This window comes from Callorhinus ursinus, unplaced genomic scaffold, assembly GCF_003265705.2.
Source record: "Callorhinus ursinus isolate GAN/ISIS: 27379988/994484 unplaced genomic scaffold, GSC_fseal_2.0 scaffold52, whole genome shotgun sequence".
Classification (NCBI taxonomy): Eukaryota; Metazoa; Chordata; class Mammalia; order Carnivora; family Otariidae; genus Callorhinus; species Callorhinus ursinus.
The window spans coordinates 6288646-6304150 of record NW_027397114.1 but is presented as its reverse complement, the minus strand read 5'-3'; the positions used below and the strand labels follow the sequence as shown (position 1 = coordinate 6304150).

The window sequence follows — 15505 nt, the reverse complement described above, 5'->3', positions numbered from 1 at the left end:
TACATATAAGTAAATCATAAATATATGTATATATTTTTAGGTATGCTGTGCTAAGGTTCAGCTGAATGTAATTTTCACATTATCATCTAAATGAAAATATCTGTTAATTCATAAATTCATAAATTATACCTATGAACTCAGAAGTGAAAAGTTGATAATGACAATTTAAAACAAGTGTATTCTTTTGGGTATTTATTACTCAAATATTCAAAAGTTCTTACAAGGTATTAAAAATGCCTGAGACATTTGTTTTTGTTTTGTTTGTTTGTTTTATTTGACAGAGAGAGAGACAGCAAGAGAGGGAACACAAGCAGGGGGAGTGGGAGAGGGAGAAGCGGGCTTCCCGCAGAGGAGGGAGCCCGATGTGGGGCTCGATCCCAGGACCCTGGGATCATGACCTGAGCCGAAGGCAGCGCTTTAACGACTGAGCCACCCAGGCGCCCCCAGAAGGGCTTTCTGATTAAGAAGTTCTAAGAACACTGTTGGGAGAAGGTAGCGGGATCAGATTCACAACCCCAGAACTGTCTTCACTGTTTTCCCCAGCCACTCACCGTTCTCTGTCTGATGTGGTGATAGAATTTTTAGAACTCTGGTGCTGGGTGTCAAGGGGCCGGTTTTCATTTCCTTCTGAGCCAGGTATTCTGGACTGTGTGTGTGCCAGTTTCTAGTCGTATCAGACCTCCTACCACATATCATAAGGGACTCATTCTATTGTATTTTCAACATAAACAAATAAATAGTAAGTGCATTTTAAGAAGACCTAGCACACATGAGTTTTCCCCTGAGCACTTTCAGATGCTGAGTGAGAGCCTTCTGTCATTGCAGGTGGGATGGAAGACAACCCGTGAGTATTACACCTTCATGTGGGTCACTTTGCCCGTTGACCTAAAAAGCGAATCAGCCAAACAGCAGGAAGTCCAGTTCAAAGGTGAGAAAAATCCTAGATCAAAGGTATTTGAAGACAGCAGCTAAGACTAATTCCCTTGAGCTTAAGATTTCTAGGGCAGATAAAAGACTTCCAGATTTTTAGTTTTCTTAATAGACTTTATTTTGGATTAAAAATCATGTTGTGTTTTCAGCTTATTACCTGCCCAAGGATGATGAGTATTACCAGTTCTGCTATGTGGATCAGGATGGTGTGGTCCGGGGAGCAAGTATCCCTTTCCAGTTCCGTCCAGAAAATGAGGAGGACATCCTGGTGGTTACCACTCAGGTCTGTGAACATCTCACCTCAATCCTTTCCTGCCATTAAGAGTAGTAATTTCAGGATAGGGTGGAATTTGGATCAATAAGCCTTTATTGAATGTCTTAACAGATACTCTTGGGAAAAATGTATATAGTACCCATTCAAACCTGCTCAGGAATGACTTAGGAACATTGAAAAGAATCACAACAATAAGTGATTTCTCCTTTCTCTAAAGCTGCTGTAACTCAGTTGGCATTCAGTTTTCCCTTAACTTTTCCAGTTGCTTAATTTTGGGCATCTGCACATCTGGTCATCTACACATCTTACCACGATGGTAAATTTATAAGCTCCTTTGAGGAGGGATACACCAAATATGCTTTGTGTCTCTCAGTTCGTTTATTTTTTTAAAGATTTTATTTATTCATTAGACAGAGAGCGAGCCACATAAGCAGGGGCAGTGGGAGAGGGAGAAGCAGGCTTCCCGCTGAGCAGGGAGCCTGATGTGGGGCTCGATCCCAGGACCCTGGGAACTTGACCTGAGCAGAAGGCAGATCTTAACCGACTGAGCCACCCAGGCGCCCCCATCTCTCATTGGATTCATTCGCTCAGTTATCTCACAGGACATCCTCTTTCCATCCAGCTCTCTGCTAGGCAGTGAATCGATTTTATCACCTGCTGTCTTGGCCTCTAGGAGCTAAGTCCATTAGGAAAGACAAAGAGTAGTAAGTGTTTGCAAGAAGAATCTACATGCAAGATTCTTCTGTCATTCTGCCTTTTAACTCTTTATGGCCTTAATGTTGTTTGTCTTTCTTTCTTGGTAATGACAGGCTCAATGTTGCAGTTATACAGACATACCTACATTACCCCCTTCCCTACATACTGAGGAGGTGATCCCATTCAGGGTACATAGATGTCGCTGTGTGAGTGGGAATCCACCAGACTCTCAGCATCCCAGCCTATGGGAATGTTCCACTAGAGGGACTTGAATATTTATCAAGCTATAAAGGGTCAAATATGAATTCACAGATGCTCTTTCGTAGGGTGAGGTGGAAGAAATTGAGCAGCACAATAAGGAGCTTTGCAAAGAAAACCAGGAGCTGAAGGACAGCTGTGTCAGCCTCCAGAAGCAGAACTCAGACATGCAGGCTGAGCTCCACAAGAAGGAGGTATGGCTGCTAGTTAAACATGAACCTGAAAACAAACGAAAAACATGAAGCTGGAGTACAGAGGTCAGAATTGGATGGTGTCTCTTATCCAGCACCACCTTCTGTTTTGCTTGTGATCTTACTCTCTTATACTAATATCTTTGAATAGGCACAGTGTTAAAAGTTTTATATGGATTACTTTATTTAAACTTTGGAATAGGTACTATTATTACCCCGATTTTACAGATGAGTAAACCTGAGGCTTAGGTACATAATCTCTCATACAGCTAATCTGTGATGGAGCCAGGATTCAAACCCAGGCAGTCTGACTGCTTCTTCCTACTTTATGTAGAATGTAATCTATTTGCTCTGATTAGCTAGAATGTGGACATTGAGAGAGTAGCGAGTATAAAAGCAAGGTTTCAGGTTACCCAAACTCTTTGTTACTTCTCTTTTGAAACATCCTTCCAATCAGTGGGTAGTAAATGAGAGTTGATAATGCAAGGAGCTAAAGAGGAGAGTCTTCTCTAAGGACTATAAACTAATTACACTGAGGTCATACTTTAGAAGTTCCAGAACATGCAAACCTTGGCAGTCACCATCTGTAGAGCCCCTGATCTACAGGTGAGCAAACTGAGGCCCAGAGGAGAGAGGAAGCGGTCAGTTTAGTGACCACACTAGGTTAGGACCCACTTCTCTTGACTCCCAGACAGCTTGTTCTTTATACATTGCTGTCACACAAACGCCTGTGATGTCCTCAGCCCTGGGCTGGTAGAGAAGTGTGGGTGACAGGTCCAGGCTACAGATCTGGCCTACTCCAGGCAGTGAGATAACAAACAGAGGTGGCAGAGGTGTAATTCAGTCTGTCGGTCAGGAACCAGTGTCCTGGCCAGGAGCCCTACAGCTCACCTGCCAGGTTCTAGCCAAGGAATCAGAGGGTCTGGCTTCTTGGGTTAGCTCTCCTACCAACTAGCTACTAGTTGTCATGATAACACAAGCCAGTATTTATTCAGCACCTACTATGTACACTGTAAGTGAGGCACTGTAATTAAGCAGATCGCTTCACTTAATCCTTACAACCACCTAGCAGCTCAGAGAGGTTAGGTTAACGACTTGCTCAATGTCACAACAGTTCATGACTTTGAAAGGAGCTTGGATTTGAGCTCAGATTTTTTTGATGTTAAAACCCATGTTTTTTAGGAATTAAAAATTAAAAACAATAAAAATGGGCAGGAAAACCCATGTGTTTTAGAGCCAGGACCATACAATGGTTAAGAACCCCATCTTTGGAGTCACACAGACTGGTTCTCCCACTTATTATTTGATGAAGCAGGGGAAATTTCTTAACATCTCTGAACTTCAGTTTCCCTCTCTATAAAAGAGAGATTGATAGTACTTGTTTTCTGAAAGAGAGACTAGTACACCCATGTTCATAATAGCATCTTTCACAACAGCCAAAGGGTGGAGGCAGCCCAAGTGTCCAGTGACAGATAGATGGATAGACATGGTTTAGCGTGTAGATTATTATTCAGCTTTAAAAAGGAAAGAAATTCTGACACAGGCTACAGAATGGATGAACATTGAGGACATTAGCCGGGTAAAATGGGTTGGACACAGAGAAACAAATAGCATGTGATCCCACTGATGAGGTACCTGGAGTAGCCAACTTCTTAGAGACAGAGAGTAGAGGAGTGGTTGCTGGGAGTGGGGGCACCGGTGGGGGGAACAGGGAGTCAGTGTTTTCATGGTTGTGTGCAAAATGAAAATAGTTCTGTGAGTGGATGTGGTGCCGGTTGTACAACGATGTGAATGTACTTAATGCCACTGAACTGTAGGCTTAAAAATGATTAAGAGGGAAAATTTTATGTATGGATTCCTACAGTTTTTTAAAAATTATTTTTTAAAAAATAAATTTGTCAGTCTTGGAGCTAAAAGCAGGGAGTTGTTATTGATGGACAAGGTTGGCTTTGGTGCAGAATGAAGTTGGGAAAGAAAAACCAAATGTGTAGCCCCAGTACGGGGGCCACTAGCCACCCGTGGCTCTTGAACACTGGCAACATGGCGTCTTGTGATATGCTGTAAGTGTAAAGGATATATCGCATTTGAAGACTTAATATGAAAAAAATTAAAGTATTTCCTTCTTACTTACATATTGAAGCAATATTTTAGATATATTGAGTTAAATGTACCATTAGTAAAATTAAGTGTATCTGTTTCTTTTTAATTTTTTAAATGTGGCTCCTAAACTTGAATTACATATGCGGTGTTCGTGAATTTATGGGACAGCACCTTTCAAAGAGAAAAGCCACTTTATTTCATTCGCTGCTGTGTCTGCAGTGAAGGAACAGTGCCTCATAGGCACTCATTAAATATTTGCTTAATGAGTTAATGGACAAAAACAAGCTCTGGTGGAAGAGAAATTAAGGTGAATGCATTTCGTGGAGAGAACAGATTAAGAACATTCTAATCTGGAAACCCCTTTACTTGGATATTTCATTCACTGTTGTGTCATGACATATAATAAGTGCCTGACATGTAGTAAACGCTCAGTAAATATTTGTCGGCTAGCTGAGATACTAAAACTTGTCTTAGAAATGGTCTGTTCCTTTGACGTCTCAATCTGCAGGAGGAGCTAGAAACTTTAAAGAGCACCAATAAGAAATTGGAACAGCAAGTGAAGGCGCAGAAGGACCACTGGGAGACAGAGCTGCTTCAGTGAGTGTGATTCTCAGATGGGAGGAACTGCTGTGTTACAGACACCTCGGGGCAGGGTGAGATTAGATCTGCAGAACTCGTTAGAAAACAGTCTTCCTCTTTTGGCAGTGATAGGTATGATTCTAGGTTGGAGCATTAGTATCCAAGTGGTAAGGCGAAGTAACGGGAATTCAAGTATTAGTGTGAAGTGTCGAATACCTGCAGTTTGAGGTCAGGAAGCTGAAACAGGAGTGAACAAGAATGGATTTTAAACTAATTGCACAGCCTAGGGTCAAGGCAGCCTTAAGTCATTGAAGGCCTGGGGCATCTGACCCAGAATCAGCGTATTTTTCACTTAGTCCTCTTCACCTCCACAGACTGAAAGAACAAAACCAAAAGATGTCCTCAGAAAATGAGAAGATGGGAGTCCGAGTGGATCAGCTCCAGGTAGGTAATTCCAAATCTTTGCCAAAGTGTATTGTCTTACCCTGGCCATCACTCCTCCGTGGTGGCCCGGAGAGAGAAAGATGCATTTCACTGTAGCGAGTGCCCCAGTGGACCTTTCAAAGCGTCAGACTAAATGTTCACGGAGTTTTCTATTCTTGACCCTCCCCACACACACTGTTAACTTTTATAGTCCCAGTCCACAAGGAACTGAATAATTTATTCAGTCTATATTTATCATGAACTCTTAAGATGGAGGACTGTCAGCTCTACCAGTGCTTTTCAAACTTTTTGCTTTTAGCTACAAAATCTTTTCAAGCAAAGTCTTTCTCAAAAGCCTAGAATGAAAAAAAAAAGTCTAGAATGTAAAGCAGATAACAGCTGAATCACTCTTGGTTTCTAAGCTATGCCTTAAAGAGTGGTTTGTTGACTTTTCCTCAGTTGAGTCTTAGACACAGGGAGTGACGGACAGCGGAAAAGTGCGCATTCTAGGGATATTTGGCAGTTGGGAGTTGCCAAGGAGCGCACACTTCTGTGTGTTAGTGCACATTAAACAGCACTGTTCCTGTTCAGTTTTCTTTCTTTTATATCATATTGGCTATATTCACTGTTTTTGCTTTAGGCCCAGCTGTCAACTCAAGAGAAAGAAATGGAGAAGCTTGTGCAGGGAGACCAAGATAAGACAGAACAGCTGGAGCATCTGAAAAAGGAAAATAGCCAGCTCCTTCTCACTTTGACACAACAGGTAGAGTCACGGACGGACCCAACGTTTTTGGGCCTTTGCGAGAAAATATATACATAGTTCTTTGTGTCCTCTGTCATATACGGCTGTTGCCGGCTGTGGGAAGGGTCTCAGAGGAAGCCATCTGAGATGAGGGATCTCGTGGCTCTTCTCGGAAGTAGTAAGGGGAGACTTCCTTCTCTGTCCGCCGGCTGCTTGCCCATGGGCTCAGCAGGCCCTCCCCCAGTGCGTGTGTGCCTTTTTTTGCCCAGCAGTGGTACCGACATCTGTTTCTGTGCAGGGGCAGCACCAGAAGAAGCTGGAGCAGACAGTAGAGCAGATGAAGGAGGAAGAAATGACGGCCGTGAAGAAGCAACGGGAGTTAACGGCACGTCTGTCTTTGGACGGCTTTGTGGGAGGGAGCCTGCGCGCAGGAAGGGACAGGGCCTCTTTCCAGGGGACGGAAAGGCTAAAAAAGGCAGAGGAGAATAGTGTTTACCGTTGGACATCTAACAAGATGTCCCAGAGGGACAGAGAATTTGTCATCTACAAAACATTTAGGAGAGGTGGCCGTTTCTACGGTGTGATGAATGGCAGAGGGATATTTAAAGAGCTTCATGACAGATTTTCGTCAATAGAGCCTTGAGTCAAGAATCACCCAGAGTCACCCCTACCCCCTTCTCATCATGGGGGCAGACACATGAAGGATTATAAAGTCAAGCTCTTTGGTTAGAAAATATTACAGCCGTCAAAATTTTTGTTATAGTTAATGTAATATTAGCAATTATCATTTTAAATTATTCTGAGCTATAGTAATACAGTAATGAAAGCCCAACTGACTGATAAATTCCTAGAATAGATTGTTGGAAAAGAGGCCTCGTGGTGATGACGGCTACCAGGAAGCCCATTATCTGAATCGCTATAAGGGTATGAGAAACCCCGGTGTCTGGAGGATGTCCAACTGTTGGGATTTTAAGTCATATCGTCTCTGCAGTGTATGCGGTGTCGTTCACTCAGCCATTATTCAATCAACTAGCAGAGTACCAACCATATGGAAGCTACTAGACACTTTAGCATGATAAAGAGGAGAAGGAAGTTAGAAAAGCTGCCGCTCACAGGTTAAGGTTAGCCCAGAGAAATGTCTTAGTTGGCCTAGAGGGTGTTTTTCAAAACTTGAACTGGCTACCAATAATTAAAAATGGAAACATTTTCCATTTAAAAAAAAAAAAGTGTATTTCTAGCCTCTTGAAAACTTGGAGGCTCTGGCAGCACGGAGCCTGCATCCCCACCCAGCAGCGACACCCGGGCTGGGTGGTTCCTGCTCCCTCTGCCCCACGCCTCCAGCCTCCACTGGCCGGTGGCCTTCAGCTCCTTCTCAGCAACGTCACTGTCCCGGCCCCCCCGCCAGCACATTGGAGCTTGTGGCCTCTGCTGTGGCCACACTGTTTTAAATAAGCTATAGCCCTTCAAAGGTTTGAACCTCCTTGTGGCAGGTAGGGGTTTCCTGGGTTTTCGTGGCATATTTTTCAAGACCCAGGGGCTTAATTCTTTCTTCCTCACATACGCAAAGGGCCCCTAACTACGAGGGACTGTGTGTCTTATACTTCAGGCGCCTAGGAACAAGAAAACAACAGTGGAGAAGCAGTTAGTACAAGAGGTGGAGCGCCTGAAGGCAAAGGTAGAGGCCGGGAAAGCCTGTTTCTTAGAGAAGTACAAAGAATGTCAACGACTCCACAGACAGATCAGGCAACTCAGGGCCACTGCGCAACTGGTAGGTGACAGAGCTCAGGGGCCCAGGAAGCCAGGGGTGTGAAGGTCTGTGGTTCCTAGACCAAGCCCAGAGGACTGCCCACCCTTGTTAAAGAGAAACATTTCTTTCTGCTAAAAAGAGGAGGGATGGAGTGTGCGGCCAGAAACCAGTCTGGGGGTCCCCGGAAGTAGTGGCCCCAGTCTAGCCGCGGGTCTCAGGGAAGGTTTTGTAACCATTGAGCAGGTTTCTGTGCAGACTCAGATAGCCCTTTCTTATTTCTGCCTTTTGAGGAAGTGAAGCAGGACCAGAAGAGCCAACAAGAGCCACTGGGGATGGGGAGCCGGGAGCCTGCAGTGAGCCCTGTCATCGGGTAGCCCCTCTCGAGTTACTACCTCAGGGTCGGCTAGAAGCGCACAGCGGTTTGGGCACCAGCGTTCAAATAAAAAATCTTGGGAAAAAAAAAACACACAACTAGTAGGATTAGCTTAAGTGTTTCTGTGAGGTATGTGCACGTGTCTGTCTGTAGGTAGGAGATGGGAAGCACGGAAGCATGCCTACCAGTGTGGGGTTTATGAAATTAGGTCAGCCCGTCACACCGGGACGCCCAACACCTCAGTCCGGGTTCCCTGTAGCTTTGGATAAATGCCTTCCAGGGTTCCTTCTTCCTCAGTGTTCCTTGAGTGCAGATGCCTGTCCTCACTGAGGGCGTCACATCGACCTAAGTGCCTCACACTACATCGAGTGAGATGTTTATTCAAGACAAAGATGCTTGTTTCCATGGTTGGGTGCAGTTAAAACAGGGCTCCACTTATCCCTGATTCTGATAAGTCCGCCTTGGGGCTTTTCCCAAGCTTATGACTTTTCCTCTTTTTGGTCACTTATACTACCAGCTAAACCAAAAGAAAACGGCATCTCAATGCCAGGGCAGGCCTTCAGGCATTTTATTAAATCATTTCCCTGTTAAGTCAGCATCGCCTCCACCATACGTCCTCTGCACCCCAGCCGCCTTCTCCCCCACCTCAGTCCCCCCCACCACTTTGGGAATCCAGATCCTCTACAGGCCCTTGTGGTACCCCACCTTGGATCCAGATGACAATATGTGATCCTAATCCCAATTGTTTTTTGTTATTGACAGGACGAGAACTCTGGCCTGTCAAAAACACTGAATGAGAACAAGATTATATGTAATGTTCTGCAGAGAGAGAAAGAGAGATTGGAAAGAGAAAATGATGTAAGTGTATACAACAGGCTAGAAACTCCAAGGTGTTTTGTTTAAAGATTGATTGATTGATTGATTGATTGATTTGAGAGAGAACGAGCTTGTGGTGGGGAGGAGCAGAGGGAGAGGGAAAGAGAGAATCTCAAGAGGACTCTGTGCTGAGCGCGGAACCAAATGCAGGGTTCAGTCCCACGAGCCTGAGATCATGACCTGAGCTGAAATCAAGTCAGCCACTTAACTGACTGAGCCACCCAGGCACCCCTGGAAACCGCAAGGTTTTAAGAAGGAGCAGGGTGACCCAGAGATGTGGTGATTAACAAGTTAAATAAAAGAGCCCTTTCTGGGACAATGGGTGAGACCATTGCTCCTACGAGTAAATTTAATCTGGTTTCCTCATCTACCACGAACCCTCTCTTGGTTCTATAACTGAAACTTGTTTGCCATGGCAATAGTCAACTTGAAAGGAACAGCCTTGATGAAGATCTAACTTAATTCATTTTGCTTTTAACTTCACACCTGTTGTATTGTCTTTGGAGAATAATATCCTACATCATTTTTAGGCTAGCTAAGGGACCCATTTCCTTCAGCACAACTTTTTCCTTTTCTTCTGCTGCCAAACCATGGCAGTAGTGACAGTCTGTGCCAGGGCTGGACCCATGGTAGGCTCCTAATAAAATGCTCTGCATTAATTCACTCACTCATTCATTCATCCAATCAATATTTGTTTTCTGCTGTGGGTTAGACACAAGCTATTCTTGGTTGACTGAGGATGATGGCAGCAAATAAAGAAGCTTCACTTGGGGGCACCTGGTTGGCTCAGTTGGAGAAGCATGCGACTCGATCTCGGGGGTTGTGAGTTCGAGCCCCATATTGGGTGTAGAGATTATTAAAAACAATAAATAAAAACTTTTTTAGGAGCGCCTGGGTGGCTCAGTTGGTTAAACTGCTGCCTTCAGCTCAGGTCATGATCCCAGGGTCCTGGAATCGAGCCCCACATCAGGCTCCCTGCTCATGCAGGAAGTCTGCTTCTCCCTCTGCCTGCCGCTCCCCCTGCTTGTGCTCTCTCCCTCTCTCTCTCTTGCTGAGCATGTGTGCCTCTCTGTGTGTCAAATAAATAAATAAAATCTTAAAAAAAAAACTTTTTTAAAAAGCTGTACTTAAAGGCACTTTCCTGCTCTTGCATCAAAGTTAGGTGTCCATGCACTCTGGCTTGTGCTCCTAGATCTACACCTGCCATGGTTCTCCATCTCTCCCCTCTCTGTAACCCTTCCCGGCTGTGCCTCCAAGTGATCATCTCTAGCTTTGATTATGTCATTTATTACAATGCCTTTCAGGACTGTAGGGGCCTTAGGGGTCTGTTTCCAGCCCTGTCTTCCTCATCCTCATCCTCCGATTTAGATAAACAGAGCTTGACTTTGAAATCTCGATTTTCTGGTATAGTCTGACAGGGCGGTGAGAGGGAAGGAAGATATACACAATTTGCAACAGGGAGGAAACGATCTGATAATTGAAAGCTTTGTTAAGAGCTATAGTAAAGCCCTCTTAAGATGTGAAGGGGCACAGGTGCCTGGGGGGCTCAGTCGCTGAGCGGCTGCCTTCAGCTCAGGTCATGGTCCCGGGGTCCTGGGATCGAGCCCCGTGTTGGGCTCCCTGCTCGGCGGGAAGCCTGCTTCTCCCTCTCCCACTCCCCCTGCTTGTGTTCCCTCTCTCGCTGTGTCTCTCTCTGTCAAATAAATAAATAAATCTTTTAAAAAAAGATGTGAAGGGGCAGTTTACTTTTTTTTCTAAGAACTTTTTAAATGCTATCTGTTCTCCTTGTAACTTATTCTCTCTTATTCTTTCCCTCATTCCCTCTCTCTCTTCCTTCCTCCTTTCACTCTCTCTGTTGGTATATCCATTTGAAAGGATAAAACGTGAAGAAGGGGAAATTGTGGGGCGCCTGGGTGTCTCAGTCGTTAAGCATCTGCCTTAGGCTCAGGTCATGATCCCACGGTCCTGGGATCAAGCCCCGCATCAGGCTCCCTGCTCCGCAGGAAGCCTGCTTTTCCCTCTCCCACTCCCCCTGCTTGTGTTCCCTCTCTCGCCGTATCTCTCTCTGTCAAATAAATAAAATCTTTTAAAAAAAAGATGTGGGGGGCGCCTTGGTGGCTCAATTAAGCGTCTGCCTTCGGCTCAGGTCATGATCCCAGCGTCCTGGGATTGAGTCCCGCATCGGGGCTCCCTGCTCCACGGGAAGCCTGCTTCTCCCTCTCCCACTCCCCCTGCTTGTGTTCCCTCTCTCGCTGTGTCTCCCTCTGTCAAATAAATAAATAAAAAATCTTAATTAAGAAAAAGGGGGAAATTGTATCAGATGAATATTCACATTGTGTAAGAAAATTGTTCTAGGAAGGAAAGACTAAAAGAAGCATTTTGCTCTCAATAATTTGCAACAGCTTCAACCTTAATATAGCTCCCGCCCCCCTCATATATGCATACAACGTTTGTACCCCACCTCAGTTGGTATGTATGTAGAGACTTAAAATTCTTTTTTGTATTAATCTAAACAAAATTCAGTATACATTTAAATTCAGGCATAAAGAACTCAGATCTTCTGCGTGTGGAGGTTGTGCTTCCCCTAGAAGAATTACGATTTGTCAGTTCCTGGGATTCTCCACCCCCACATTGTTCATTGAGAACCACCCCTAATGGGCATCCCCTAGCCAGTTGCTTGTGGTCAATTCTTTGCTGTCGTCTTCCAACATGTCTCTCTAAACGTTCTCTCCATAGCTTTTGAAGAGGGAGAACAGCAGATTGCTGAGTTACATGGGTCTGGATTTTGACTCTTTGCCCTATCAAGCGCCTACTTCAGATCAAGGAGGTGCCGGACAAAACCCAGGACTTGTCTTTGGAAACCCATATTCTGGTAAGACAACTGCCATTTGAGCTAGAAGGCCCTTGCCTGCATCCCTTTCCCCCACTACATTTTTTTTTTTTTTGGCCTGAGATGCTAATTAAGGCCAGTCTCATTGTTAAGACTTGCTGGGCAGAAGCCGAGGACCCAATAGAAAGATTGCCAGGCGAGAAGTGTTAATTGAGAAATAAATCTGAATCTAGAAGACGCAAATCAGATCATTCGCCTAGAGGCAGCAGACACAAATTGAGTCCCGTGGCTCTATTCCAAATATATAAATCAGAGAAATGTGTCTATGTAGAAGATATACACATACAAAGCTGAGGAAGCTAATTAAGTTGGAAATGGAAGCGTAAAAGGTGGGGTATGCCGCCCAGGAATGGGCAGTTATGGTAGCCACCCCGATGGCGTGACCAAGGGTAGCGGGAACGTGCCCCACAGAGACCCCGGGGTGGTTTGGAGGACAGGAAATGGGGATGAAAACCAGTCTTGTCACTCAAGGACAGAGGGTCAGATTGTTCTTGCCAGGGACAAAGGAACAGGGAACTTTTCCTCTTTGGTCTCCAAAAGTGATAGAAGACCTCGTTTCCTTTTCTTGGACAGTTTAAAGCAGTCGTGTTCTCTTAAGAGTCACAATCAAATCTTTACAGCAGTCAGGGGTACACATTTATTTTCTCCTTAAAAATATTTTTAAGCATTTCATTTAAAAATACCTGTTTGCATGGCTTCAGTCTTAAAATCTGTTCTCAAATTGCTTTCTTATTAAATCGTGACTGTTTTAATTAAAATCTCATTTTCCCCATACTGAAAAGAGGTTTGTTTTTTTCTGACTCTATAGCATAAACATGACTATCGAAAATGCCACTTCATTATTTTTTCCTCTTTTCCCTTCATCATTGACCTAGATCCCCTCTGTCAGCAGTTAATGGTACGTCGGAGAGCGAAAGAGTCAAAGGCAGCGGGGAGAAAGGGAAGGGAGGGAGTTACAGAAACCAGCTGCTAGATCACAGCTGGAGAATCCAGGGATGGTATTTCTTTCATTGAATGAAATCTTTTTAATGATCCTCAGGTATCCAGGAAAGTTCGGCCCCGAGCCTGGTAAGTATAAAATCCTTGAGGAAAGTCCCTTCCTGCTCCAGTTATGGGAGAACCATAGGGAGACTGGTTCATTTTGATAAGTCCAGAAGTCAGCTGGATCAGTTGGGTCAAACCCGAAGCTGAGGGAGCCCATTGAGGTGCGGAGAAGAAAGCACAGTTCGCCCATCAGCTTTCTGCTGTAGACCTCCCCCTGTGAGCTGAGTTTGGTACCAGAACTAGGCAGCCAGCCCCACAGGGTATGTCCAGTGCCCATTCTGCTGAAAGCTCTCTGAGTACTTTAACAATAGTAGGTCCTTTCAGTCCTGGGGTAGAGAAAGCCTCAGTGAGTGTCGCCAGATGTGACTTTGTTCATCCATCCTCTACTTCTTGAGCACCTCCCATGGGCCAAGCATTATGCTCCGTGCTGAGGGTATAAGAGAACAGGACACATGGCCTCTGCCACACACAGCTTCCATCTGTACTGACATCTCTGCTCTTCCTCCCAGCTCGCCATGAAGAGATGCCCCACCTGCAAATCTGACTTTGCTGATGGCATTTTCGATCACACCTTGGAGCAGCAGCACATGCAGACCCTTTGTTTGAATTGTCCAGTTTGTGACAAGACCTTCCCAGCAAAAGAGAAGCAGATCTTTGAAGACCATGTGTTCTGCCACACTCTCTAAGTGTCCCAGCCTCCTGGATCTATACTGTACAGCGATTTTTATAGAGTAGAACCTATAGCTTCTACTTAGAGCTATGACCCACGATCCTGCCTAACATGAAATTACTAGGGATTTAGTCAGTCCTGTTGCCCTCAGGATGGAGTCCTGTCGATTATCTGCAGAATAGTGGTGAGGGCTGTTACTTCCATCCTTGTGGGTTACTACCTTTTAAATCACATAACTAGCTGCGTCATCCTCGCCTCTGGTGCCCACTCTTCTGAGGGTCTCCAGTACAAGGGCCCTGGGCTGCAACTGAGCTGGCCCTTCATTCACAACAGGCTTGACTTGAGTACTAAGTGATTCGTCTTCCGAGTTGTCCCAGTGCCCTTCAAGGTCAGGCCTTGAGTGTATTCACAGTCGGTTCTCAGTCCTAACCCTGCAGCTGGTGATTGAGTAGAGGTTGAGAATTTCTTCCTCCTCCTCCTCAGGTCTCTCTCCCACTGTTTGCATTAAACTAGCCACAAATACCACCGCAGAGAACTCTGACATCCAACTGGGATGCCAAAGGTTTCTCATCTTGATTTCTCAGCTCCCAGCAGAAGCATCTTATTCCTGAACCATGGACACAAAATATTTCAGTCACAGAAAGCCTTTCTCTCTGGATACCTCTGTTTGGCATTTTCTACTCTTTGATCTTTCCTATGCACATAACCTTTATTGTAAGTCCTTTCTTAATGATTAGTAGGACTTGTTAGAAACTGGGCCTGCAACTTTCTGAGCAGGTGAGTTTGAATATGGATAAGTCAGAATAATGAGAACTATTGTTAATCTCTTTAATACTGAAAATAAAGTCGTCCTATTTCAGGGACACTGGTCATTTTAAATTGGGTCATTTGACTTTCAGGTCCTTTGTTTTAAGCTTCTGAGAAAAGGGGAACCAACAGGCTTGTGGGAATTGTAGAGCCCTCCAGTCGATTTCACTTGTCTTAACTAGTCAACAAGAGTGTCCTGGCAGTTCTCTGGAGATGGAGAGGAAGGGGGTGGAGCATTAGTTTAAGCAATCTGGAGCCCTGGCTTCTTGCTTCTTCCATGCACTTTGTGAAAGTGGTCAGTGTGCATTTGGGAACCCTTTGTGAACTAGGTTCAATTCCCTCCATCCAGATCTGCCTATGAATGATAAAGCAATTCCATTTTCTCACCACCACCCCCTACTCCTGCCCCGCTCCCCTGCCCCTGCCTCGGGACTGAACAAATGGAAATGACTCTCAGGCAGTCAACCAGCTGGTCACTATAGAGACTTCTACAAAAACTTCTGAATGATGTAAAACATGATGTCACAAATAAGATTGAGTCAACTTCCTTCTGGGGTTTTCCCTGTTACACCCTAGACTAGCTGTCTAGTATTGTCCTGGTCATGGCTCCTTGTCTTTATTTCTCCTTTGATAAAATGAAGATGAAACTACACTCCTCCTGGGGCGCCTAGGTGGCTCAGTCGGTTAAATGTTCGACTCTTGATTTCAGCTCAGGTCATGATCTCAGGGTCCTGAGATCAAGCCCCACTTTGGGCTCCGTGCTCAGTGGGGCGTCTGCTTGGAGATTTTCTCCCTCTGCCCCTTCCCCTGCGCTCACTCTTTGTTTCTCAAATAAATAAAACCTTTAAAAAGAAAAGAAAAGAAAAACTATACTCCTCCTCCCGTACCACGATTTCAAGGAGATG

At 44.9% G+C, this 15505-nt stretch overlaps 1 protein-coding gene across 5 annotated transcripts in view; it reads left to right on the top strand.

Annotated features, from left to right (window-relative positions):
• Nucleotides 1-14672, top strand: part of CALCOCO2 (calcium binding and coiled-coil domain 2) — a 27091-nt gene extending 12419 nt beyond the window's left edge. For 3 of the 5 annotated variants that reach the window (XM_073883779.1, XM_073883780.1, XM_073883778.1), the window contains 12 exons: nucleotides 826-928; nucleotides 1080-1213; nucleotides 2227-2352; nucleotides 4958-5046; nucleotides 5403-5472; nucleotides 6092-6214; nucleotides 6492-6578; nucleotides 7800-7961; nucleotides 9076-9171; nucleotides 11926-12061; nucleotides 13119-13147; nucleotides 13633-14672. In XM_073883779.1, coding sequence (XP_073739880.1) covers nucleotides 826-928; nucleotides 1080-1213; nucleotides 2227-2352; nucleotides 4958-5046; nucleotides 5403-5472; nucleotides 6092-6214; nucleotides 6492-6578; nucleotides 7800-7961; nucleotides 9076-9171; nucleotides 11926-12061; nucleotides 13119-13147; nucleotides 13633-13809 — 1332 coding nt within the window. In that variant the 3' untranslated portion in view covers nucleotides 13810-14672. The remainder of the gene's footprint in view (nucleotides 1-825; nucleotides 929-1079; nucleotides 1214-2226; nucleotides 2353-4957; nucleotides 5047-5402; nucleotides 5473-6091; nucleotides 6215-6491; nucleotides 6579-7799; nucleotides 7962-9075; nucleotides 9172-11925; nucleotides 12062-13118; nucleotides 13148-13632) is intronic. The other 2 variants (XM_025859183.2, XM_025859186.2) reach the window with 1 other exon arrangement.
• The last annotated feature ends 833 nt before the right edge of the window (nucleotides 14673-15505 follow it).